The following is a 27,931-nucleotide window of genomic DNA, read 5'->3' as shown; positions in this document are numbered from 1 at the left end:
TGATGGACACTCATGTTGCTTCGAGAGCTTGGCTACTGTAAATAATGCTCCAATAAATGTATGGGTGGATATAACTTTTCAAATTAGTGTTTTTGTTTTCTTTGGGTACATACTAGAAGAGGTAATACTGGGTGATATGGTATTGGTATTTTTAATTATTTTAGAAACCTTCATACTGTTTTCCATAGTGGCTATATGCACCAACACTGCGTGAGGGTTCCCTTTTCTCCTTATCTTCACCAACACTTGTTATTTCTTGTCTTTTTTATTTTAGCCATTCTGACAGGTGGCATGTGCTATCTCATTGTGGTTTTTATTTGCATTTCTTTGATGATTAGGGGTGTTGAGCACCTTTTCCTATCTCTTGGCCATGTGTTCTTTGTAGAGATGCATACTCATGTACTCAACCCATTTTAATAAGATTATTTTTTGGTGTTGTATGAGTTCTTTATATATTTTGGATATTAACCCCTTATTGCATATATTATTTGTAAATATCTTCTATTCAGTAGGTTGTCTTTTAGTTTTGTTGGTTTCCTCGCTGTGAAAAAGCTTCTTAGTTTGATATAGCCCCAATAGTTTCTTTTGCTTTTGTTTCCCTTGCCTTTGGAGTCAGATCTAAAAAAAACGTCATTAAGATTGATGTCAAGGAGCTTTGCTTCCTATATTTTCTTCTAGGCTAGGAGTCTAATGGTTTCTGGTCTTAAATTCAAATATTTAATCCATTTTGAGTTAATTTTTGTGTATGGTGAAAGAAAGCGGTCCAGCTGTCCAGTTTCCCCAACACCAGTTACTGAAGAGACTATCCCATGTTCTTGCGTTCTTTGTCATAGCTTAGTTGGCCGTATATGCATGGGCTTATTTCTGAGCTTTCCATACTATCCCATTGATCTGTGTGTCTGCTTCTGTACTAATACCATACTGTTTTGATTACTATAGCTTTGTGGTAGAGTTTGAAATCAGGAAAGTTGATACATCCAGCTTTATTTTTCTTTCTCAAGAATGTTTTGTCCATTTGGGGTCTTTTGTGGTTCCATACAAATTTTAGAGTTTTTTGTTCTAGTTTCGTGAAAAATGTCATTGGAAGTTTGATAGGGACGGCACAGAATCTGCAGATTGCTCTGTGTGGTATGGACATTGTAACAGCGTTCTTCCAAACCATGAACGGAGCACCAAATATCTTTCCTTTTATTTGTGTCGTCTTCAGTTTCTTTCATCAGTGTGTTAGTTTTCAGCGTACATGCCTTTCATGTCCTTGGTTAAATTTATTCCTATGTATTTTTTTGATGTAATTGTAAATGGGATTGTTTTCTTGATCTATATTTCTGATACTTCATTATTAGTATATAGAAATACAGCAGGTTCCATACATTAATTTTGTATCCTGCAACTTACTGAATTCATTTATTCTAATAGTTTTCTAATAGGTGTTTTTTTTTTCCTGGAATCTTCAGGGTTTTCTATATTCTAGTATCATGTCCTCTGCAAATAATGAATTTTACTTCTTTTTCTTTTTTTTTAACCAATATGGCTATCTTTGTTTCTTTTTCCTGTCTGATTCCAGTACTATGTTGAATGAAAGTGGCATGAACAGACATCCTTGTCTTTTTCCTGATCTTAGAATAAAGGCTCTGTTTTTCACCACTGCATATAAGGTTACCTGTGGGTTTGTCATATATGGCCTCCATTATGTTGATGTGTGGTGATCCCTCTAAACCCATCTTGAGAGTTTTTATCATGAAAGGATATTGAATTTAGTCAGATGCTTTTACTACACCTGTTGAGACGATCATATGGTTTTTATTTTTCATTTTGTTAATGTGGTGTATTCACATTGGTTAGCAGATATTGAACCATCCTTGCATCCCTAGAATAAATCCTATTTGATCATGGTGAATGACCCTTTTAATGTATTGCTGAATTTGATTTTTTTTTTGATTACTGATTCAATTTTGTTACTAGTAATCAGTTCAGATTTTCTATGTCTTCTTGATTCAGTCTTGGAATATTGTATATTTGTAGGAATTTATCCAGTTCTTCTGGGTTGTCCCAACTCGTTGGCATATAATTTTTTTTTTTGTAGTCCCTTATAACCCTATATATTTCTGTGGTGTCAATTTTAACTTCTCTTTCATTTCTGATATTATTTATTTGGGGTCCCCTCTCTCTGTGATTACTATGACAAAAGGTTTGCCAATTTTATCTTTTCAAAGATCTACCTCTTAGATTCATTGATCTTTTCTAGTTTATTTTTAATCTCTATTTCATTTATTTTTGTTCTGAACTTTATTCTCTTTTTCTATAAATTTGAGCTTTGTTTCTTCTTCTTTTTCTTGTTCTAAGTTTAGATTGAGAGACTTTTCTTGTTTCTTGAGGTTGGCCTATATCCTTATACATTTCTCACAGCTTTCCCTGCGTCCCAAAGATTTCAAACCATTGTGTTTCCAGGTTCATTTGTCTCCAGGTATATTTGATTTCCTTCTTGATTTCTTCATATACCCATTGGCTGTTTAGTAGCATGTTGTTTAGCCTCTATGTGTCTGTGTTTTTTCCAGTTATTTTTCTTCTGAGTTCTAGTTTCATATTTCTGTGGTTGGAAAAGATGCTTGATATGATTTCACTATTCTTAAATTTATTGAGACTTGTTTTGTGGCTTAACCCATGATCTGTCCTGGAAAATGTCCCATGTACACTTGAATATTTATTCTACCATTTTCAGATAGAATGTTCCATATATATCTGCTCAGTTCATGTGGTCTAATGTATTTAAAGCCACTGTTTCCTTATTGATTTGTTGCCTGGATGTTCTGTCCATTGATGTAAGCAGGGTGTTCGAGTCCCCTACTATTACTGCGCTATTGTTGATTCCTCCCTTTATGTCTGTCAGTATTTGCTCCTATGTTAGGTGCTCCTGTGTTGGATATCTATTTACAATTGTTATGTCCTTTTGTTGGATCAGTCCCTTTATGATTATGTAATTCTTGCCTTTGTCTCTTGTTACAGCCTTTGGTTTAAGCTTGATTTTGTCTGATATAATATCGCTGCAGGTTTTTTTTCTTCCATTTGCGTGGATTATCTTTTTCCATACCCTTACTTTCTGTGTGTCTTTATATCTGAAGTGAGTCCCTTGTAGGCAGCATATAATTGGGTCTTTTCTTTAATTTATTCAGTCATCTGTGTCTTTTGACTGGAACATTTAGTCTGTTTACATTTAAAGTAATTATTGATAGGTATGTACTTATCACTATTTTGTTAATTGTTTTCTGGTTGTTTTTGTAGTTCTCTGTTCTTTTCTTCTTCTTTTGCTCTCCTCCCTTGTGATTGATGACTTCTTTTAGTGTTATGCTTGGATTCCTTTCTCTTTATTTTTTGTGTATTTTGGTATATAAATGTGGTTCCCACAAAGTTTATATAATACCATCCTAAGTATATAGCAGTCTGTATTAAGTTGATGGTTACTTAAGTTCAAACACTACATTCTTAGTCCTCTCCCTCCGTGTTTTATATTTATGATCTATTTTATGTACATTTTTATATTGTGAATCCATTAATTTTTATAGATATAATTGATATTAAATTTTAACCTTCATACTAGGTTTACAAGTGATTTACTCTGTTTACTTTTACCGGTGATTTTTTTTCTTTTCATAATTTTCTTCAAGGTATCTCTTTTCTGCTTAAAGTAGTCCCTTTAACCCTTCTTGTAAGGCTGGTTTGGTGGTGATGAACTCTTAACTTTTGTCTGGAAAATTCTTTGTCTTCTTCAATTCTGAATGATAACCTTGCTGGGTAGAGTATTTTCAGTTATAGTCTTCTTCCTTTCAGCACTTTGAATATGTCATACCTTCTTGTCTTTAAAGTGTCTGCTGATAACCAGTTTTTTTCTCTAGCCTCTTTTAAGATTCTATCTTTAATTTCTTACGTTTTAATTATTTTGTGTTTTAGTGTGGACCTCTTGAGTTCATCTTGTTTTGTACTCTGTGCTTCCTGAACCTGGATGTCTATTTCCCTCCCCAGGTTAGGGAAATTTTCAGCTATTATTTCTTCAAATAAGTTTTCCACCCCTTTTTCTCTTCTTCTTTCTCTTCTAATACAAATGTTAGTATACTTGATATTGTCACAGGGATCCCTTAACCTATGCTAATTTTTTAAAAAAGATTTATTTATTTTAGAGAGAGAGTGAGTGGGGGGAAGGGCAGAGGGAGAGAATCTTCAAGCAGACTACCTGCTGAGCACAGAGCCCAATGTGGGGCTCGATCTCGCAGCCCATAAGATCATGACCTGAGCTGAAACCAAGTGTCGGATGCTTAACTGTCTGAGCCACCTAGGCGCCCCTATTTTTAAAATTCTCTTTTGTTTTTGCTGTTCAGCTTCAGTACTTTCCATACCCTGTTTTCCAGATGCTGATCTGTTCTTCTATATCCTCTCGTCTGGTATTGATTCCCTCTAGTGTATTTGTCATTTCTGTTATTCTATTCTTTATTTGATTGGTTCTTTTTAGTATTTTTTGTTTGTCGAATTCTCATTGAGTTAATACACTTTTCTCTCAAGTCTGGTGGGCATCTTTATGACCATTACTTTGAACTCTCTGTCAGTTAGACTGCCGTCTCTATTTCGTTTAGTTTTTTTTCTGAAGTTTTATCTTTTTTTTTTTTTTTTAGCTTGGAGCATATTCTTATGTCTTTTGACTTTTTCTGTTTATTTCTATAAATTAGTACCTCCCCTAGTTTTGAAGGAGTGACTTTGTGTTGAAATATCCTCTGTATGGATGGTGTGTGCCTGGGGTGGTCTGTGCGGGCGGCTTCTTGGAGGGATGGCTGGAGCTGAAGCAAGTACAGGCCAAGGGGTCTTGGGACATTCTGCACTAGGGCTGCCCTGGCAGGGTGGCTGGAGCTAAAGTGGGTGCAGCTGTGGGTTCCTGGGACACTCCACACTGAGGCTGTCTTGGTGCGGTGGCTGGAGCTGGGTGGGCGTGGGCCAGCATGCTACACATAGGGGATGCCCTGGCTGAAGTGAACATAGGCTGGTACGTCCTAGGGCAACTTAAATCAGTTTGCCCTGGTGGGATGGCTGGAGCTAGGGTGGGCATGGGCTAGGGGCGTCCTAGAGTGCTTTGCATTTGTGCTGCCTTGGCTAGATGGCTGGAGCCATAGTGGGTGCTGTCTAGGAGTGTCCTAACATGTCCCGAACTGGAGCAGCCTAAGTGAGACGGCTAGAGGTGGTGCAGGTATGGGTGGGGGGCTGCCTCAGGGGGAGGGATGGAGCTGGTATAGGCTGGCATCCTGGGGCTCATGGAAGCAGCAGCCTGGCTAGAGTGCCTGGACCCTGCTCCTGTCTGCACTATCAAGGTGCAGGCAGAGCTTAAACAGTGGTATTTGCCAGCACCTCTGATCTCAGGGAAAGTTCCAGCAGTTCCCCCCACTGTTTGGTGGACATTCTAGGATTAGTAAATGGGTTTCCTTCACTTAGAGTCTAGTTGCCCTTTAAACCACTGTGCCTCCAGGTGGGCAAGTCTGCATGGCCCTCCTCAGTGCCATCCCTCCCCCTGCAGTTGGTAGTGGTGGGGGCAGGGCTCCCGTCATTATGTGCCTCTGTCCTTTGTTGAGGAGCAGCTGTCTAGCTGGCCCTCAGTTCTTCAGGAGGAATTGCTCCTCTATATGTTTGGGTAGATTTGTGTGTCCAAGGAAGGAGGTGAGTTTAGGGTTTTCCTGTGCTGCCATCTTGGCCCCCCTCTTACCACTGAACCTTACTGATGACTCCGGGTCAGTGTTATGAACACTCTCCCAGAGCCTTTTAGTTTTCCTGTGCTGCCATCTTGGCCCCCCTCTTACCACTGAACCTTACTGATGACTCCGGGTCAGTGTTATGAACACTTGCCACAGAAGAGCACATACTCCCACTCTCCCAGAGCCTTTTAGTTGTCTCGCATCTTCCCTTTATGTCAGATTCAACACGCCCCTCTCACTGTGCTTGCTGGGCCAGCCTCCAGCCCCTCAGCCAGCCTCCTGCCTAGCTCTTTTTAAGTTTTATTTTTTCCCCTAATCTGCAGTGAGTCAGAAACTAGAAAACTAAGCTTTTGACAATTTCTATGTTAAATAAGTGTCAACCATATTTTGAGAAAAGAGGCAAGGAGATTAAAGTGCAATAGCTTTCCTCTACGAAGGATGTGAAACGATGGTGTACGATAGAGACATTTTGGATGGACGTGCACTCACGAAAGGGGCTACATGTGGCTTCATATGCACCAGCAGCTAGGTTTCCACAGGTGTGTTTGAGAGTTCGAGGAAGAGTCCCCTCCTTCCCTACCCAAGAGGAGAACATGCAATAAGCATTTCTAGTTGGCCCAAGCAGAAACAAGAGATATGAAGGAGGCAGAGAGAGGAAGCCATGATAGGACGCCAAAGAGAAAGCAGGGTAATGGAAGGAGATGAGAGAAGTGGAAGTTAGAGGGAGAATAACTGTAAGGAGTGGAATAAGGAACAAAATGAAATCAGAACCTTACTGCTTCTGAGACTGGCTTTCCTGTCTTGACTGTCATTGCCATGGGCATGGAACTGCCTGCCCCAGAAGTACATTAGCCATTTCACATCACTACAGCGATTCAATTGACCGGCTGGGGAGATCCAGATATCCCAGTGTCGGTTTCCAAAGAGTAAAATTTACCTGTACACAATTCCTTTGGAATGAAGGAACTGCAGACCGAGGATGATTTCAGCAGCATAGAACCTGAGGGAAGGAAAATTAAAGTTGAATACGGATATGCACTAATGGGACAAAAGAAAATCCCCATTTTACATAGTATTCTAGCAAGTACTGTCCTCAGTACACACAACTTTTGTACGTAATCGTGTTCAGTCCTCACAAAAGGAAGATGCCATCCATTCTCTATGTGCAACCCCAGCCTGGAGAGGATGAAACAAAGCCGGTACCTTAAGTCAGTCTTACCTGCACTAGTGCTTATTCTTATCCTTTAAGCTATAATGTTCAAACTGTCATTTTTTTTTTGTTATTAAAACACACATGGACATTGAATGTAATAGTGTAAGTAGGATACTCATTTTCCCTTTTATTTTAAACTCTGCTTAGAGCCCTTAGACCTGCAGGCAGGGTCATCCCACACAGACCCGAGTTATTTATGGGCAAGAAATGCAGCCGGAGACGCAGAGGACAGGCTAGTGGAAGATGGGAGTGAGATGCTGTTCTCTGTCTCCAGTGATGACAGACACCTGGGAGGCACCGAGAGCACGGCAGCTGGCCTGCCTGGGATGGCTTTCATCCCTTCCAGACGTAGTGAGGAAGGCCGACTGAGAATCCTTTAGCATGAAAACTGCCTGCTGATTTCTCTGCTGCAGAAATCCCATAAAATTATCTCTGGGCACTTTGCTGATGGTTCCTGGAGGTGATGACCTTCGTGGTATGCTAGCCACTGGCTTTGACAAACACCCATTTCAGCCAGAGTTTCTGTCGGAGCTGGTGGGACCAGTCCATCTTTCAGCCCAGCTCAGCCTAAGCCACTCACAGTTCTCACGAGGGTTGAGTGAAACATTACTGAGCACCAGGCAAAGAAAGCTAGTGTGTACCCATATTTTTAAGTGGGCCTCGTGCCATAGTTTTCTTTTTTTCTGAATGTCACAGGGGTTTTATTATTGAGAAAACAGGGCCCACGCGAGGAAGAGTGGCAGGGGGTTCTGTGGGACTCCGCTGCATTCCCAGCTGGTAAATGCAGCCTGCCTGATCTCCCTTGATGCCAAAGAAGCTGAAGATTTCTTCTCAAGGAATCCATGCCTCTTCTGGTTTCCTAACGCTCCCGTCCCCGCAGCCAGATGCTTTATGCCCTCGCATGGAGCTTCCCGTTAAAGCCTTGGTTAAAAGCTTTCACTAAGCTTCAGCCCCATGACCACCTTTTAAGATCTGTGTTTCATTTCACTACTTCTTTTCAAAGGGCAAATATTTGCTTCTGTGTTTAGATTATTCAGAAGCGTGATGGATTGGGGCAGTTTCGTAAGAAACGGAGTCGTTGATGTCAAAACACAAAGAAATGAAACAAAACGGACTCCGGTTTAAGCTTCACAAACTGGGAACATAGTTACCTTGTTTGATATGTCCCCGAGGGATTGCCCTGACCTGGGATTGCGGTGCGCTGAGTGAGGAAATGGGGGAAAATGCCAAGTGGGAGATACATTCCGTGGGTATTGTAGGCACTCGGTGCCTGACGAGAACAGTGGAAACCCCCAACCCTTGGGAGGGCTCTTACGTTGCTCTGGAAAGATCGAACTTGTGACAGCTTTGGATGTGGTACATTAAGTCCCCTCCATTGAGGTACTCCATCACAAAAAAGAGGTTTTCCTAGGGAAAAAGAAAACAGTTCCAAATTTCAGCTGCTTTTTTTTTTTTTAAATAAGAACACAAGGACTACTTTTTAAATGGCTTTAGATTATTTCAGGGGAACAAATTCTGTCTTGAGATCACTTATAAAAAGACTATCACAGTAATTTATCTCATCTATAGCATTTCTGAACACCGAGGAGCTTGGGGCATCTGGGAGGCGTATGTGTAACATTTGCTGGGACACTGCGTGCTAGGATTCAGCAGATGGCGCACAGGCTGAGGAAGGGTCCAACTGGACTTGCCCACCTAACAGTGGGATGGTGTCGGGCACTTAGTGTTGGGCACCTACTGAAATTGATAGCATGTAGGATGGTAAAGAGAATACAATTCAGAGCTCCAATTCCAGGTGCAGGGCTTGGAAGCATGCATTCGACACTTAATGAGTAGTTCTGAACATATTCTCCGGGTATGGCACTGTGGCAGGAGTGAGAGTGGGGGTGTGCATTCCTGCCTCATCCATCAGAGATGATGAAACACGGTCCTGCCTTCAGGAACCTTACAATTAAGTATCGTAAGTATCGTCTTCTTTCTTTCCAGTCCTTACTTCTATCCAGTCTTGTTGTGAACCACAGCTGGTGAGCTAATGCGTTGCTCCTAACAGAAGACACCATGCATGTTACTAGAGCTGGCCGCCTTGAATGGCAGCCATCAAAAGAAAGGCTGAGTGGTCCGCAGGTTGTGGTTAGAGTATCAGAAGTGGCTACAATTGCAATGAGCCTGAGTTCCTCCTACGATGTGAGATCATACTTCTTCAATAAGCACATTTATGGCATTTTGAGCATCTCAATTCTGAGAGTCCTCATGAACCACAGAATTAGTCATCCTTAAAGTGTGAAGACATTGAACATGTCTGTGCATGAATTTGCACCTGAAAGCCTCACTTGGGTGATTTTTTAACAGAATTAACCTTTGAGTTTTGATGTGAGACTAACCAAGGCCGTGGGGCGTACGAGGTGTCGGTGTTCTGGTCTGACGGTGACATACACTGCCTCCCATTTCTACTGGGAAACCGAGTATTGTGGCTATTATCTCAATAGTTCAGGTAAAGGTAAGTGTTGCCCTGCTTCTTCTAAAGTTGACCTCTCCTCTAACTTACTGGTTCCATATATCTTTAACTGGAGCCCTTTCTCTTATGGACAGGCCAAAATTCTCTGCTGATAGAAGTCCTAACTTAACGTCGTTATTTCACGCATAACTTGAAATTAACCATCTGTCCAATCTGCACACACCTGCTTTATCAATAGCACATCTTTCCTTTATCTCTTGTTCTTGTAAGTACTGTATAGACAGCTTCTAACTACCTTTTAACATAAAACTATGATGGCCTGTATGCACACAGTGGTGGAATCTCCTAGGTGCTCAGGAGAATGAATGATATAAAAGCTTAAAGTAAGGCCGTTTATAACAGTGCTCAGACAAAAGGATCCTCTTAAGAGTTAGGAAGCTTACAAATTCCTATAAAAGTTGAAAATTTGGAATTTATACGTTGTAAGCTAGGACTAGAGGCAAGAGGCCAACCCTAACTTCTACACAACTGTGGGCATAGCAGTTCCATCTGTTCTGAGGCTTAAATCGGCTCTGCACCTAGCTGTGAAGGACTGGGGGTTGAATCTGTGTGGTCAGAGAGTCTAAGATATCGTAAGGCATAGTCATTGTTTACTCCCTTGGGCATTCCAAGAAGCCCACACTACTGCAGTGATTAATAATTAAATAGTAATGGAGATTTATGGCATCTTGGTTGCCACACTTAATCCTACTAAAAGATTTTATGTCTCTACAATAAATCTTTTAAAACAATCTCTTCTAATTCTCATCTTTATATTAAGCCAGGGGCACTGAAAAAAAGCCAATCAATCATCTTTGGTTATTTATGATAGCATTTTGCTTCAGTTGAAGTGCTTGGTTTGGGTGACTACCAGCTAAAACGTGGGCTGCTTACGGAGGATAAGGGCAGTCCATGCCTGGAGGTCCAGCTTGGGTGGGCAGGATGGGGTAAACCTATTATCCTGCTAGAAGGTGCTGCTTTTTTCTAGGGGGTTCTAGAAACTGTTTGGAAGTCTCGGTTATCTACTCATCCAGGGAACTGTTGGGGCCACTCTGGGCCCCATGAGATGGCACTGTGATGGAATCAGAATAAACATATACACATACACACCATGCTGTCCTAGGGTTTGGGGTTCAAGGATCACATTTGGAAGGATGGATAAATCTTTTAAAAGTTGAATGCCAAGTCCCAGTCATAAAAAGTAAATACAACTATAATAGACTCAGACTTTCATGAATGGCTGAAATGGGAGTGCTCAGAGCTGAAGGTGACCTGCCACTGACCTGGAACCCTGCAAGACCACTCCCAAAAAGAACAGTCTGCCCACTGAAAATACTCCACATTGGCTCAGGTAGAACTCAACCCAGAAGGACAAGACTCAGGGTAATGGTCAAGACCAGGGGCTTTGCCCTTACTGAGAGCTGAGTTCATATTTCCCCTATTTGTGACCTTGGAAAAGTTAACCTCTCCTAAACCTCATCTTCTTTATATCTTTGCAAAATGGAGGAATTATATTCCCGCCCCATAGGGTTGTCATGAATATTACATGAGACGATATATGTAGACAGCTGGTTCAGGTTGGCACTCAGCATGCACTTGATATTTGGTAGCTGTTGTCATAGGAAACGATTTAAAAGCCAGTCAAAAAACCCCAGCAGATCAGAACTAAATAAATGGAGAGAGATCCATGTTCATAAACGGGAATACAAGATCATCAAGACATCAGTTCTTTACAACTTGACCTATAGATTTAGTGAAATCCCTACCAAAATCCCAGTGAGTTATTCTGTGGATATCTACACACATTCTAAAGTTTACACGAGAGGCAAAAGACCCCGAATTGCCAAAAAAAAAAAATTTCTGAAGGAGAACGAAGTTGAAGGACTGACACTACTCACCTTCAAGACTTAACCATGAAGCTACAGTCATCAAGACAGTGTGGTATTGGCCAAAGAATAGACACATAGATCAATGGAACCAAACAGGACTCCAGAAGTAGACCCACACAAATATAGTCAACTGATCTTTGAAAAAGAAGCAAAAGCAATATAGTGGAGCAAAGACAGTCTCTTCAAGAAATGGTACTGGATATCAGAGCATTCCACCTTTCTTAATTTTCACTACGTCTTATAGGAAGAAGTCACATGATGTCAATAACCAAACAACAGCAGATACTTCTCAGAAAAAGAGCCCGCACAGTCCTATGGCTCTTGAAACAAACAGGAAAGCAAGAGGCTAGGTCTCGACTAATGGTGTCCTATCTGCTCTGGTCATGAGCTGAGAGAACATACAAAGCAGGCTAGTGAGGAGGGACATGCGCTTGTGAACCACACACACCAGTGCGGAACTCTCTTAATGCCGAGTAATACGTTATCTGACACACATGATTCTTTTGGGGAGTGAGAACTGAGGTTGTGAGGGGGTTGGGGGATGGGGTACTCCAATCTGCCTGGTCTTAGACTTTGTCAGCAGCTCCCGGCACAGCACCCATGGAGTAGAAATTCTTGTCTCTGTGTCATCAGTGACTGTGATCAGTACATCATGCCATCCCTGGGCCTCAGTCTCAACCTCTGAGAAATGAAGAGTATTGACTAAACTCCCCTTTAGTGGCCTCAGCACCCCCGGATTTTCACCAGACATTTTATTTCTTTTTCCTTTCGGGATAAAGATGACATTAATAAACTACCGAGCACATAAGGTCCATGTTGTGCCTCCCAGATGATAAAATACATATAAAAGGATGTGAGGCTTGCAAAATTCTTATGTCTTTGCCTAGAACAAATGCATATTTGAAGTAAAATTAAAGACTACTCAAATGGGAGGAAGCCATCTGACCACTATTGTAGGGCCTTCTTTGGGGTGTCATGGTGGGCCAGAATGCTGGCCCACAGAGATGAGCCTCCCTTGGAACTCTCCTCAAAGGAGGTAAGCATTCTGGCCCACCATGACACCCCAAAGAAGGCCCTACCATAGTGGTCAGATGGCTTCCTCCCATTTGAGTAGTCTCCTGGTTATGCTCATAGAACATGGCTAGTGGTTGGGGGCAGATACCTCTGTGTCCCAAGGGCCTTGACTATGACTGCTTTAACAGTTAATCCCACCAAGGGCTGAAGATAAGAATGGGTTAGAACAGAATGTGCCTTCGCACTGTTTTGAGCAGATATTGAGTGGCAAGAGGATAACTTTTTGATTGGTCTATTTTGTTTCCAAATCATGCATCTTATTCTCTAGAACTCAAGCAGGCCTGCTTAAAGAAGTACATCTCTGACTTTGGAAAAGAATAGAAACACAGGACTAGAGCCTGACAACCTATAGGGTTATTGTCCCCAGTTCAATCAGTGAATTTTTTCACTTTGTACATGTACGTGGCAAAAACAGCATTCTGTCAAGGACTCCTTGGGAAAAAGTGAAATTTACAAAAGAAAGGTTGCCTCGGTTGCCTGCAGGAGGAGACACGCTGAGGTTCTTGAAAGCTCTGTTGGTATCAACTCAAACGGACTGATTTGTAAAATGAATGTTCAATAAGGCTTTGCGGTCTTTGGAGTGAGTTCTCCGAGTGTCCTTCCATCATCCACTGATTTTATTAATGAAAGAAAAAAAAAACAGTGTATTTCCATCCTGTCCGTTTAGCTGGGGTTTGAGAGTACAATGACATTAGAGCCACTGGAAGAACTGGCTAACAAGAAAGTATTTGATATACCAGTCAATAACATTTATCTATCACCGCCAGGTTATAAATATAGCTGTGGCATACATGCTGTTTTGTACGCCAGACCATAAAAACAAGAGAGTGACAGTTACGTATTGCTTTGCTGTGATTTTCTGACAACTGAACACAATAATCGATGTTGATACCCTTAGATAGATGGGTATTCAAAGTTCTGTAGCTCTTTTTCTTTTCTTTTTTTGGTGCTTTAAAAGTGGTATTTATTATATTCTTATAAGATCACTTAAATAATATATATCAAGTACTTTCAAAAATTCAAAATAGCCTAGCATTTTTGCAAAGAATTCTGTATGTTTATGTACAAAGTACTGGATTTTCCAGTTCCCACAAATCTTTCATTACTTGGCTGATGGAACAGTATAGTTGGTTCTCCTATGTTCTTACAAAAAGATGAGACTGCCGTAGGGAGACTCTAATATCTAAATGCCTTTATTCATATTCTTTATGAAATAGCTATATAAAACTCAGCTGTAAACAAAGTGATTTATACTGGTAAAAAGAAGGAAAGGACGTAAACATTATACATAAGAATAAAAACATTTAAGTACTTTGCTAATCCAAGAACTAGAAAAAAATCATTTTTCAGATAACATGTACTAATTTCAGTGGTATTCAAGGCCAGAACCTTTAAACCATTCTGGTCTAAATTGAAGACCCTGCCTTTGAACCTCTACCTTTGTGCCTCCCATCATGTTTACTTACACCCTCGATGTACTCAGTCTTAACTAGTATTACAAGTGGACGGGGTCCCCTTTAGAGTGTGAAGGACCTCAGAAGTTTTTGCTTCTACTTATCATCCCCCCCAAAAGCAAAGGTTTTTAAGGGTGAGAATTACAACCTGTGAGAATGGCCTTTTTGACACCCCCAGCTCTGTGGTCATGCAGAAATGGAGGGGTTTCCTGTCTGGAAGAACACAGAGCTGGAGGCAGGGCTGCCTAAGCTGTGTGCTGGGAAGGAGCACCCCAGGTGAGGGCGGAGCTTTTTGCATCCGGTGGGCACAGGTATGGGGCACACTGGATGGTGGGCTCACCTGTATATACTTACACACTATCGGTTTGGTCACACCAACACTCAACTTCCTAGTTATGTATGTAGTTTAGAAGGCTGGAGCAATTATACATTTGGAGTATTCTATCTATTACTGTCTTCTTTTTTTAAAAAAATTTTTATTATGTTTTGTTAGTCACCATACAGTACATCCTTAATTTTTGATGCAGTGTTCCATGAATCATTGTTTGCGTATAACACCCAGTGCACCATGCAATACGTGCCCTCCTTAATACCCATCACCGGCCTATCCCATTCCCCCACCCCCCTCCCCTCTGACACCCTCAGTTTGTTTCCCAGAGTCCGTAGTCTCTCGTGGTTCATTCCCCCTTCTGTTCACCCCCCTTCATTCTTCCCTTCCTTCTCCTGTCGATCTCCCTGCTATTCCTTATGTTCCATAAATGAGTGAAACCATATGATAATTGTCTTTCTCTGCTTGATTTCACTTAGCATAATCTCCTCCAGTCCCGTCCACGTTGCCGCAAATGTTTGATGGCTGAGTAATATTCCATTGTATACATGGACCACATCTTCTTTATCTATTCAACTGTTGAAGGGCATCTCGGCTCCTTCCACGATTTAGCTGTTGTAATGCTGCTATGAACACTGGGGTGCATATGGCCCTTCTTTTCACTACATCTGTATCTTTGGGGTAAATACCCAACAGTTCTATTGCTGTCTTCTATATTGAGCTGTATATTCAAACATCCTACAACAGGCTTATTTCCTTTTTCATTAAGGACACACCCTCAAACCCAACAGATAATCATATGTGTGCATTTTATATCTAAATAGGGAGTGTGTGGGGGCGGGGGGGAGAGAAAAAATTGCTCTCTGCTGATCAGCAAACTCATTCATTAGGGCTGTTTTATATTTCTGCTATACCCTAATTAGTAAAATTCACTGCCTTTAATAGACCTATTAGTACATTTCAGAAGTAATGTGCCTGAATTTCCAGAGGTCTGTACCTTGCAATGGGAACTCCGGTGGTATTTACTGGCTTAATTGTCCCACAGGGTCTTTTTGCATTAACAAATTATTTCCTTTCATATCAAAGTACAAACAGGACTCCATTTCATGAATTTTAAAATTGTTGTCCCTGATCGGATTAGGTCTCTACTGAGAAGCAATATAGCAGCTAGGCCTATGGACTTCACCCCTTGAACTGCCCGAGTTTGAATCCTGGCTCCCCTGTTTAACAGGTGTTTGACCTTTGATGGGTTGCTTATCCCCGTAGGATCACTTCAGTTTCTTTATCTGTAAAATGGGGATAACAGTATCAACTTCGTAGGGTTGCTCGGAAGAGTAAAAGAGCTAAAATTTGTAATGTGCCTACAGCATGGACTGGTACATAGTGAACGCTCCATTAATGTCCCAGCTACTAGTACGTTTACAACGACAGTTAGTGTATGTGTACGATACATGCGAATATGCACGTTGAGACGTACACTCACGAGCACGAAAGGACCGCAGGGACAGACTGAGTTTTAACAAAAAAGGGAAGGTGTTAAGGAATATATGGCTTTGATGTGAAAATGACCTACTTTGCTGAAGACTTTAGTCACTAAATTATTAATACTCGAGTTGGTTAATTAAACTATTTAGTTAACTAAATTATTAGTTACTAAAAAGATATAAAAAAGGAGATAAACAAAAATACCTCCCTCGGAGTGCCTTTAACTTGGAATGAGTCTCTTCTTTTTATAGTACTTTTATGTATTTTCCAATTTTCAATGCATGTTTAGGTGTAATTTTATAAGCAGGGAAAATATTAATGTGACTTAAAAATTTGAGTGATTTTTCTATCGCTTTATATGGTATATATTCTCAATATTTGTCCAGGGAGCTTGTTAATCTTGTTCAGATTGAAGCTACTGAAGAATGAATCCCCAAAAGTACAAGGAATGGCTAGGGCCTTGCCCTCTACCCAGAGTATCAATTTCAAAGAGGTCTGGAAAAAGTCTGATTCACTGATAGATCAAAATAAGTATTGCTATTTGTAGTGCTGGCATGGAAATTTAGATTAAGTGTTTGGTGTAAAGCAAGATGCTATCTTTTTTGTAGCTCACCTAAGTTGAAACTGGCAGGCTTAAACGTTCTGATGAAAGTATGGCCAGGCACAGGGTAGTATGTCTTCTCATTACATACTTTTAAAAATCGCTTCTAATCAGAATAATACAAATAGAATAATTCTTTCAAAAAAGACTCAAAACTGAAAAGACCTAAAAATGGAAGCATCATTAAAACACAAATCTATGTTTACAATACGAAAGCAAGTTGATTACGTACAAGATTAAAGTGACAGATGTCATCAAACCAGTTGTGTAATTCCCACAGGGCTGTTTGCAGACTCAGGTGTCATTTAGCGAAGTTAAGGGTCCTAGGGCTGTCAAAACATGTCCTTTTAAAATATTATGTTTTAAATATCGATATTTTGTGAATGAATATTCTAGAATTAGTGAAGGAGGAATTGCAGAAGTTATGTTAATATAATGTGCCTTCTATACTGCCTTAAGAATGAGCACAATCCTTTTTATTAGGAGAATGAAAATAAAGAGCATGGGAAATTATTTTAGTGATGACCACTATTCAATATAGGCAAGTACTGAATAAATAAGCAGACAGTTGCCAAATGTGCACCTGTTACTGGATGAGTGCAGACTTGAGGGCATTAAAGACCTTAGTAATCCCATCAAACCAGTAACAATTTTGAAAATAAATGGAGACCTCTGCAAATAGCATGCAAATGAGGTCAGGAATATAGACTCCATCTCCAGGAAAAGGAGGAAAAGAACAATCTCAGTCCTTTTTCCTAGCTTTCTTTCCTTCAAAGGCTAGGAAGTCAATGTCGTAAATCGTATACAAGAGAAGACTTGCAATGTCGAAGATACGCACCTGGCATAGTCGTTACAAAGTATACCAGGACCTCTTTCAGAGTCTCACACATCAGGTATCCTTAGTAAGTGCTAACTACTCAAGATTATAGAGTAACAGTACAGAAACTGGAGAGTAGAATTAAACTCTCTAGGATATACCCTGATAGAGCCAGTGGAAGGAGCTGGGAGGTGTATTCTGGAGAACAAAGAAGAGCTCGTCCAAACTAAAATGAAACAATATACCTACAGTATTGAGCTCTGTGCCTGGAGTAGTGTAAGAACTCATCACATATTAACCTTTATCATGTATATTGTCATTATTTTATCACACAGGGAATGAAAACATTAATCTGTATTATAGTCAGTGCAAGGATGGCCCCAGGATTTGTAAGGTCTGGAGCAAGAGTACAAGTGGGTGTCAATACCATATGTATAACAATTTAAGTGTTACAAATCACGTTTACCAACTATTGCATTAAATATATTCTATATGCCTATACATATCTACAGAGAGTGCTAGAGAGCTCCCCCTCTGTTGTTTGGGTCTAAGGTTTAGATCATGAAAGGATAATTCTCTAATAAAATGAGTTGTGGGTTGGATTTGCTGTTAGGCACCTTGAAATCTCAATTTTTCTAATTTTGGATTGATAATATCTAGAAAGAAAAGAGCACTGACATGTGATCAGTTCGGCTGATTCTTGGATCTCCATTTCCTTAGCTGCAAAACGAGGGAACTGCTGCCCCCCAAATCCCAACAACTCCTATGCTTAAAAAACTTCTAAAAATATATCAAGATATAATTAACGTACAATATTATTAGTTTCACGTGTACAATACAGTGATTGAGCATTTGTATACATTGTGAAATGGCCGTCACAGTAAGTGAAATTAGCATCGGTCACTTCACAAAGTTAACACACTATTACAGACCATACTCCTCATGCTGTACAGTATATCCCCATGACTTCATTTTATAGCTAGAAGTTTGTAGTTCTTAATCCCCTTCACCTATTTCAACCCCCACTAATCCCCCTCCCCTCTGGCAACCACCAACCCATTCTCTGTACCCGTGAGTCTGGGTTTTGTTTTGCTTTTTAGAGTCCATATAAAAGTGAAATCATGTGGTATCTGTCTCTGTCTGACTTATTTTACTTAAAACACTCAAGGTCCATAGGTGTTGTTGTAAATGTCAAGATTTTATTCTTTTTTGTAGCCGAGTAGTATTCCATTATACCCCCCCCACACACACACACACACAAATACACATCATCTTTATCCATGTAGCCACTGATGGTTATTTCCGTGTCTTGGCTATTATAAATAATGCTGCAATACACATAAGAGTGCATATATCTTTTCAAATTAGTGTTTTCATTTTCTTTGGATCAACAGCCAGAAGGGGAATTACTGGCTCATATGGCAGTTCTATTTTTAGACTTGTGAGGATCCACCATACCATTTGGTATACCAGCTGCACCATTTACATCCCCACCAGCAGTGCACAAGGGTTTCCTTTCCCCACATCCTTGCCAACTGTTGTTATTTCTTGACTTTTTGATAACAGCCATTCTGGCACGTGGCAGGTTATATATCACTGTGGTTTTGTTTTGCATTTCCCTGATGAGTAGCGTTGAACATCTTTTCGTGGGTCTGTTGGCCATCTGTATGTCTTAATTAAAGAAATGTCTATTCAGGTCCTCTGCCCGTTTTTAAATCGGTTATGTGTTTTTTTGATATTGAATTGTATCTGTTCTTATATTTTGGATACTAACCCTTTATTGGTTATCATTTGTAAACATCTCCTATCATTAGAACCCCTTCAGCTGGTTGCCTTTTCTTTTTGTTCATGGTTTCCTTTCTGTACAAAAGCTCTTTAGTTTGATGGAGTCTCATTTATTTTTGTGCTTGTTGCCTTGTCTGAGGACGCAAAAGAATGTCACTTAGAGCTTACTGCCTATGTTTTCTTCTAGGAATTTTGTAGTTTCTGAACTTATATAAGTCTTTAATCCATTTTGACTTTATATGGTGTAAGAAAGTGGTCCAGTTTCATTCTTTTGCACGTAGCTGTCCAGTTTTCCCAAAACCATTTAATGAAGAGATTCTTTCCCTCTTTGTATGTTGTAGCCTCCTTTGTCAAAGATCGACTGTAAAAGCATGAGTTTATTCCTGCACTCTCTATTTTTATCCTGTTCTATCGGGTCTATGTGTGTGTGTTTGTGTCAATACCATTCTGTTTCATTACTATGACTTTGTAGTATAGCTTGAATTTAAAGAGCATGATACCACCAGGTTTGCTGTTCTTTCTCCAGAATGTTTTGGTCATTTGAGTTCTTCTGTAATTCCATACAAGTTAATTTTTTTGGTTCTAGTTCTATGAAAAATGCGACTGGTAGTTCAGTAGGGATTGCACCAAATCTGTAGATTGCTTTGGGTAGTATGCACATTTTAAAAGTATTAATTCTTCCAGTCCGTAAGTACTGAGTACCCTTCCATTTATTTGTGTCTTTTTCAATTTCTTTCATCAAGTCTTATATTTTTAATAGTACACGTCTTTCACCTTCCTGGTTCAATTTATTCCTAGATATTTTATTCTTAATTCCGTTTACAATGCATCATTGTCTTAATTTCTCTTTCTGCTACTTCATTATTGGTGTATAGAAATGCGACAGATTTCTGTATAATTTTGTATCTACAACTACTAGATTCTAACAGTTTTCTGGTGGGGTCTTTAGGGCATATCTATCATCTATAGTATCATGTTATCTAAAAATGGTTTTACTTCTTTTCCAATTTGAATGCGTTTTACATCTTTTCCTTGTCTGATGGTTGTGACCAGGATTTCCAATATTAGGTTGCATAAAAGTAGTAAGAGTGGACATTGTTGTCTTTCTCCCAGTCTTAGAGTAAAAACCTTTAATTTTTCGCTGTTGAATATGATGACAGCTGTGAGTTTGTCATACACAGCCTTCATTATGTTATGTTCCCTCCACAACCACTTTGTTGAGTGTTGGCTCTTCTCTCTGGTGTAGATCAAGGGGGCCAAGGTGTCTGATGTGGGACACCAACCGCTTGCTCCTCTGTAAGAAGTAGCTGTCTGGTGAGCTCTCTGTTATACGATGCTGCACCAGGCGTGGGGTTTTTGCAAGACTGGGTCTCTCTCTACCTCTCCTATCAGTCTCAACATGGTCCTCTCATCCTTTGTTGTGCAGAGTACTTCATCTATTCTTCCGGGGAGATGATCCCCATGCAGCTGTGGATTTGGTCTGTCCATGGGAGGAATTCAAGATCTTCGTAGGATGCCATCTTAGACCCCCCTGCCCCAATGCCTTGTTAATTGGAAGCCACTTTAATAATGCTTTATCTATTGAGTCTGTTATTATAAGAAAAACAAATGAGTAAAGCAGATCAAATTAGTAGCTAGAAGCAGCCAAGATGTTCCCCGATAGGTGAAAGTATAAACAAGCTGGGTCCATCCAGACAATGGAACAGAATTCAGCAATGAAATGAGCTCGTAAGCCATGAAAAGACAGGAGGGAACTTTAAATGCATGTAACTAAGTGACAGAAGCCAATCTGAAAAGGCTACGTAGTGAATGATTCCAACTATACAACATTTTGGAAGAGGCAAAACTATGAAGACAGTAAGGAGATCGGTGGTTGCCAGGGGTGGAGGGGAGGGAGGATTTTTAGAGCAGCGAAATGATTCTGTATGATACTGTAATAGTGGACACATGTCATACATTTATCAAAACCTATATAATGTTCAATACAAAAGTAACCCCCACAGTAAACTATGGACTTTAGTTAATAATAATGTATCAATACTGACTTTTGGTTGTAATGAGTGTACCACACTAAAGCAAGATTTAAACACAGAAACTCTGGGGGCTGGAGGAAGGGGGCTGTGTACTTTCCACTCTGTTTTTCTATAAACCTAAATCTGCTCTAAAAATATAGTCTATTAATTTAAAAACAACTAGTAGCTCTAGGCTAGCCAGTACGTTCAAAGTGACGCGAATACGTAAGACTAGAAGAAAGACCCGGTTAAGATTCTTCCTCATGTGCTGAGAGACTATGGACTATGAGAAACAAACTGAGGGCTACAGAGGGGAGGGGGGTGGGGGAATGGGATAGGCTGGTGATGGGTACTAAGGAGGGCACATAGTGCATGGTGCACTGGGTGTTATACACCACTAATGCATCATCGAGCCTTACATCGAAAACCGGGGATGTACTGTATGGTGACTAACATAATATAATAAAAAATCATTATTAAAAAAAAAATTCTTCCTCATGTGGAATTCATACAAGCCTCAGTAAAATGAAGAATATGGAGACTAATAAAACTCTCCTAAATTCTTATAATGTTTATATGTCCTATAAAGGTGGAAATTTCTACAAAGAAGGTAGCATTGCAGGTTCGATGTGAAATCTTCCTTGAAACTATGACTTCCAGAAACATTTTTATTTACTTTGGTTGACAGCATCTACTTATCAAAATATTTGTAACTGCTCTTCTAGGAAAAAAAAGATGTAAATCGAGTTTCCTGGGGGGAATTATTGCTTATTTTTTATTAACCTATTAAACACGTAGGATTTAAGGGCTCATTCACATGCTAGCTAAATACAAATCCTTATAAAGTGGGTATAGGAGATACCCCATTAGTTTTAGTTCCTAAAGGCTGACTCATCTTTGCCAGCTTCCATCCTGGCAAATTCCCATCCCACAGTTTCTCTTCAAACTCAGGCCCTTGGATGGTACCTCGCAGTTTGTGCTCTGTCTTGTACGGGAGTGGTATTGGTGCCCTTGCCGCTGACATTTCAAGCCTTTTCTATGTCTCCTCGAGACTCATTCCCATTTCTGCCCCTGTCATTTCCAGCCTGAGGAAGCTTCCTTCTTTTCTGTCCTGGTTGCAGCCATGACGCGCACACTCCAGTTTTCTCTCCTGCCTCCAGCTTTCACTTCACGTCCTAGGAGAGCCCCTCTTCTTACCAAGAGTCTCCTGTATGCTTTATCCTAACCCCTTCATTTTCCAAAACCTTCCTCCGTGAATTCCTGCCTTTTGTCTGGCTTCTTTGTCTGTCTCCAGAGTTCTCCAGTAACCCTTGAGCCCTGGGATCACGTGCTTTCTGAAAGACTTTGTATAACTACTGAGTCTACCCACCTGTCACTCAAGACTGACCTTAGCTGTCACTCAAGACTGACCTTAGTCCCTCATCTTCCCACTAGACGCTTCTTTCTCTTCCTCCTAAACAGCCCCGTCAGCCCCCTCACCACTCTGAATACATAGTTCCTACTTTCTTGAAATTCTTCCCTCTCCATTAATCTTTCTCCTTTGATCCTCCCCCCACCCCTACACTTCCCTCCCCGAGGGGTCTTTCTTTGTCACTTACCTTTCCTCTTCCTCCTTCTACTTCTTAACGGGAGGGTGCTTTGGTTTGGTACTTGAACCTCTTCAGTGGGTTTATTACAACTCACAAATGTTCCCATAGTTTCAACTACTGCCTGTTTGCAAAGAGTCCCACATTTACCCCTTCCTCCGTGTGTACTCACAGATCCCCTTAAACGCAACGTGGTCTTTGGTTTTGATTAAAAAGAGACAAAAGACGCAAAACAGTCACTTGTGCCAAACCCACATCAGCAAACCGAGACTTAATATCTAACTGCGGTTTCAGCCTCTCTCAAGAACGTGACTTTTAACCAGTCAACCTGGAATTATGTACCCAGCACTAGTGAGGTAATCTGCATGACAGACACCCCCCATCCTTCCTCCAAAAGAGAGTGACTTACCTGAAACAATACACTTTCTTTGTCTTGTCCCCTACAAAAGCCTCCGCGTGATACAGCTCTTCGGAGCTCCATTCTGTTTGCTAGACGGGTTGCTGCCTAATTTGTCAATCATTGAATAAAACCAATTCGATCTTTATTCAGTTGAATTTTAAAAAGATTTGGTGGCAGTGATGGGCTCCAAAGCAAAGTTCTGACAGCATTCGGACACAAGAAAAACACGGGTGTGGCACCCCTGAATTCTTCTGAATACCCTCACCCCCCTTTTCTGAGAGCCATGGGTAAGCTCCTCTCAGTTCCGTTCTCCTTGAGATAAGCTCCTCATCTAACTGGCTTTCCATCAGTCGTGCGTGGGCAGCCGCGGGTAATTCAGGCCACAATTCTCATTTAATTGGTGGAAACACCCGACCCTTGATTCTGTCCCAGTGGTAGTTGGCAGTTCCCCATTTCTGTGGAGCGGCTAGTCCGCAGTCTGCCTTTGTCGGGTCTGTTGGTTCAGCCCTTTCCCCAGTCCGAGGTTCCAGGGCGCGAATTCATGCCCCTACAGAGGAAGCCTTCTCTTCGCCAGGATGCAATCATATCTCTTGGTTACTACTGATGTGTTAGGGTGCCCAGGATGTTTTTTTGTTTTGGCATAGGGCGTTCTTTGGGCCAGGATGTAGTAAAATCCCTTGATTCCTAGTACGTTAAGGAGCAGGTGCTTTTTGTCTTGTTTTATGTAGATAAAGACCGTTGCTAATGGGCGTCTGTACCTGTTCACTGTTCGAATGCTCGCCACCTAACCGAAAGGCTCCTACATTAGATTAAAATTTCTATGCAGTGAGGTACCGCATAAAAACACCACACAATCCCCAACCCAGCGGCAGCTCATCCCTGTTAGGTATTAGTTTGGCGCCAAGAGACTTAACTTTAAAAAAAAAAAAATTCTAAAAAGTTAAGCATGCTGCCTGCAAGCACACCAGCTTATTTTATGTCTCAAAACTTTGGTCCTGGAAGCTATACATATCTACAAAAATGGCCAAAATCTTCCTAAGGACAGCCCAGGATTATACTGGCTATGATGGGGAACATTACAACAGACAAGATCATTCATTTAAGACGTGTACTTGAAAGCAAGAGTGGACTACATAAACAGATTGGAATACCTATTTTAATTTATATGCATTTTTAATGCCTTTTAAAAGGCTTCAAGAGTCCAAAATTGCTTTTGTGAAAAAAAATTGTAAAAGGCTAATGAAAAATTAAAGACACAAGAGGCACCGAAAATAAAAAAAAAGATGACAGAACTGATGTGACTCCTCCTAGTCCCCTCTATCCTCTTTGCCTGAGTAATCACAGGGTACTGGTCCTCTGTTTGAACTGCCTTTCCATTCTGGAGAGACTATTAAACAGTTATTTTAAAAATAAAGCTATCCAAACTTATAGGAGACTCTCCTGGGGTACCTCGCATTCCTTAGTCAAAGACTGAACTAAGGGCCATAGATGAAGGACTTCCTACACCCTGGGAGGATACACAAGTTTTCCGAACCATTTAGAGTCATTACGCCAGGCTTTCAGATCTTTACCAGCTTGTGCACCTGCTGGTAGAAAAAGTAGATGCAGAAAGGGCTGTGTAACCCTGAGGGCGGTATCGAAGACGGCTGCCTTTCAGCATGGTCCCCTCATGGACCAGAGTAGCAACCGATCTTTTAAGAGACATTCTTGGGGATGTGTTGGTGGCTCAGTCAGTTAAACATCTGCCTTCGGCTCAGGTCATGATCCAGGATCCTGGGATCGAGTCCCGCATTGGGCTCCTTGCTCCCCTGCCTGTGTGCGCTCTCTCTCCCTGATAAATAAATAAAAATCTAAAAAAAAAAAAAAAAAGGCATTCTTGGAGTCTTCCAAGTCCATATCATTCAAACATGCAAATCGTTTGTGGCAACTTTCAAGCCAGTGCGGAAGCTCTTCTTATGGCATTCTAGGTTCCATACAATAAATGAGGCCACCCAAACTGTTCTAGCTGCCCTGTTTGTCAATGAATTATCTCCTGTTAGATTAAATAAAAGTAGAAAATGGGATGGGAGGCCACCAGTTTGGCTGAACTTGTGACCATAACTGAGCCCGTTGAAAGGACATTGGAACACAACTATAAACAAAAGTCCACCAAGATCCTGTCCTTCCTGCTAGGACAGCTCCAAGGGCAGGCATCTATCGGAAACACTGGGACCCTCCCCACATCACACTCCCCTAGGGATCCACCATCAACACAGTGGCCCCAGTCTCAAACATCTGGGACACCAGAACAATAAGTGTTCTCAAAGTCCTATGCAAATTCTTCAACATCAGCTCAAGCAAAATAGATGTATCCCGCACAAATACTAGTAAAAAGCTTTAGCCATCTGAGCAGATAACTTATTACGTCCACTAAGAAAAACTTCTTTATAACTGGTGAGCTTTGTATTGGACCTGATTCATGGTAGTCATTTTAAAATGGAACTTATAAAGTCTCTCTATTTGTATGTTGATGTGCGTTGCACAAGTGTGGTAGTTTCCTTCCCCAGGATGACAGTAATTAATTGGTAAAAGAGCTCTATTGAATTGGCTTCAAGAAAACTAAGCACTTGTATGAATTAAAGTATTCCTAAAATTCTCACAAATATAATAGAAACGAACCCAAATGCTTTTCAGGTTCACATGATCTGGGAAAATATTCAGCATTAAAACTAATTTAAGTTTGTGGGTTTCATTAAAATAGGCATGTCTTCAGCCTTATCAACACTGAATGTAATGCAAACATACAACTTTTATTCTGCCTGGGTTTATGAGTCAAACAGGTTCATGTTCTTTCTATTACAAAACTTGTCAGCAAAAAAAAAAAAAAAAAAATCTAAAGTTGAGAACAAGTGAATTAAAGACACATAAGCAAAATCAATGTTTTTAGATGAATTTTTTAAATTTCCTAATCTTTTTAGTAACCTGAAACCTTACAGTTAATTAAATGATGAATAGTCATTAAATATCTAGATCATTTTCAAATAAGGTAAAATACTGAAACATTAATTATTGAACGTAGGTTTATCCACTTTTGTCTTCCTTTTACAGAGGAACTAAAGCTATTTGGATTTACTAGTCAATACATTTTGTGTCATCCTGAGATATTTACTCGAGAAAGCATGCGTTTCTAGAAATTATGGAGTATAAATCAGTCCACTGAATGCTCGCGTAAGAGACAATTCATAATTATTTTCATTAAAAAATTAAGGTGTTTAGGGTTAAAAATTCTAATATATGTAATGAAAGCCTCTAAGGTTTGTGGAAAGGAATTCTAGGTGTGGTCAGGACTGGGTAAGATTGAAATGAATTTAATTAAGTGAATGAATTTTAATGACAGAAGCTGGTACAAAACAGAATTTGTTTCTTTGTTATAAAGGACCGAGTTTTCTGGATAAGAGATTGTAAAACATTTTTAAAGTAACATGCCTAGAAATCAAAGATTTTGTGTCTTAAAATAATTTCCTATGTTTCATGTTGTTTTATCAGGTCTTTGATTATTTAAAAATAATACTTAGGTATCCATCTAGCCAGAGTGACAGGTCAAGAGCTTTGAAGACAAATAAAGAAAGTTAAACAATGACCTGAGCCGAAGGCAGATGCTTAAGTGACTGAGCCACCCAGGCGCCCCCATTTCTTTTGTTATCTATGATCCTTTGTGACCAAATGTTTTAAAAACTTTTGATATTTTTGACAAGCTTTCTTTTTTCGGTTTACAACATCAATTTATTAAGAGCATATCAAAAGTTTTAGAAAACTTTTTAACAGAGAAAACAAAAATTTTAACTTTGTATCAGTATATTTTTGATATTAATACTCATTCACTTAAATTCCAATCTCAGCCAGCACTGACCACACACTATTCCCTTCTAAGACTTCCCTCACTGCAAACCTACAGCTCTGTACATTCAGAGTTTGTCCTAAGTGTTTCCTATTTAAATAGCCGGTCTCACTTTAGGACAAAACTACTTTTCCCTCAACAAAAAATGTATTCCCATTCTTCATATTGTTTTTTCAAAAACACAGATCTTACTTTTCTTGTATATAGAGTTATTTCCCTTATTTCTAGTAGTCTTAATTACATTTATTAGAATTCTTGACTCTTAGTTTTCACTAGAAACTAAAGGTTTTAAGTCGTAGCAATTGTGAACCTTTGTTATATCAGTATTTTTTTTTTTTTTTAAGATTTTATTTGAGAGTGCAGGGGCAGAGGGGGAAGGAAAAGCAGGCTTCTCAAGAGCAGGGAGCCCAATTCAGGGCTCCATCCCAGGACCCCGAGATCATGACCTGAGCCGAAGGCAGATGCTTAACCAACTGAGCCACCCAGGCGCCCCTCAGTATTCTTTCAATTAACAAACATATGAATACATTTACTGGAATTTAAATTTAAAGATTGTATGAGTTTTGACCTCAAACTAACTTTTGAAGGGGAATTTTGAAGGGAGTACATAGAAAATCACAAAAGATTTGTTCACCTCTGTTTTTTATAAAAAGTAAGATAGGATTAGTCTTACTTGATATGTTCAATTACATGGGAAGAATTGTAAAATAGTAATCAGCTTTAAGTATGTGTTATAAGTGTTCTAAAAATTACATGAAATTCCTAAAAATCAGATCTGTTCTGGCATAATGTGATTAGTCATAATTTCACATAGCACTATTTAAAATAACCATATATCCTTGTCAATTCTGTTATAATGAACTCTCACCAGATCTTTAACCATAGACATTAAGTCCTTTGTCATTCACAGGGTTACTGTTTTACTCTGATACTTTTGCAAAAGTGTTTCTGCAAAAATTCTTCCTCTTTGAGGAGCTTCATGGGAAGGACTTTAAGATCATAAAACTGAATTGGGTAAAGATTTCCAGAATTAATGAAAAAAGCTGGATTCAAGCAAAACAAGAATTAATAAGAGGGGACTGAATGAAGTGGGGAGGATTATAGTTTTTATGACTTATTTGAACAACTGTTGGTCCACTAATGTTTTCTTTTTCCAGATTTGAAGAACCTTTTTCTGTTAAGCTATTTAT

At 39.9% G+C, this 27,931-nt stretch overlaps 1 protein-coding gene across 4 annotated transcripts in view; it reads right to left on the bottom strand.

Annotated features, from left to right (window-relative positions):
• PRKCQ (protein kinase C theta) overlaps positions 1-27,931 on the bottom strand; it is a 168,963-nt gene that overhangs the window by 23,659 nt on the left and 117,373 nt on the right. For all 4 annotated transcript variants that reach the window (XM_040645445.1, XM_040645447.1, XM_008705412.2 and 1 more), the window contains exons 13-14: positions 8,255-8,346; positions 6,664-6,726 (exon numbers count right to left, since the gene is read on the bottom strand). In XM_040645445.1, the coding sequence (XP_040501379.1) occupies positions 6,664-6,726; positions 8,255-8,346 (155 nt within the window). The remainder of the gene's footprint in view (positions 1-6,663; positions 6,727-8,254; positions 8,347-27,931) is intronic.

The sequence above is a fragment of the Ursus maritimus genome, unplaced genomic scaffold (genome assembly GCF_017311325.1).
Source record: "Ursus maritimus isolate PB19 unplaced genomic scaffold, ASM1731132v1 scaffold_31, whole genome shotgun sequence".
NCBI lineage: Eukaryota > Metazoa > Chordata > Mammalia > Carnivora > Ursidae > Ursus > Ursus maritimus.
The sequence above is the reverse complement of the archived record's forward strand: the minus strand, read 5'-3'. Positions and strand labels throughout refer to the sequence as shown.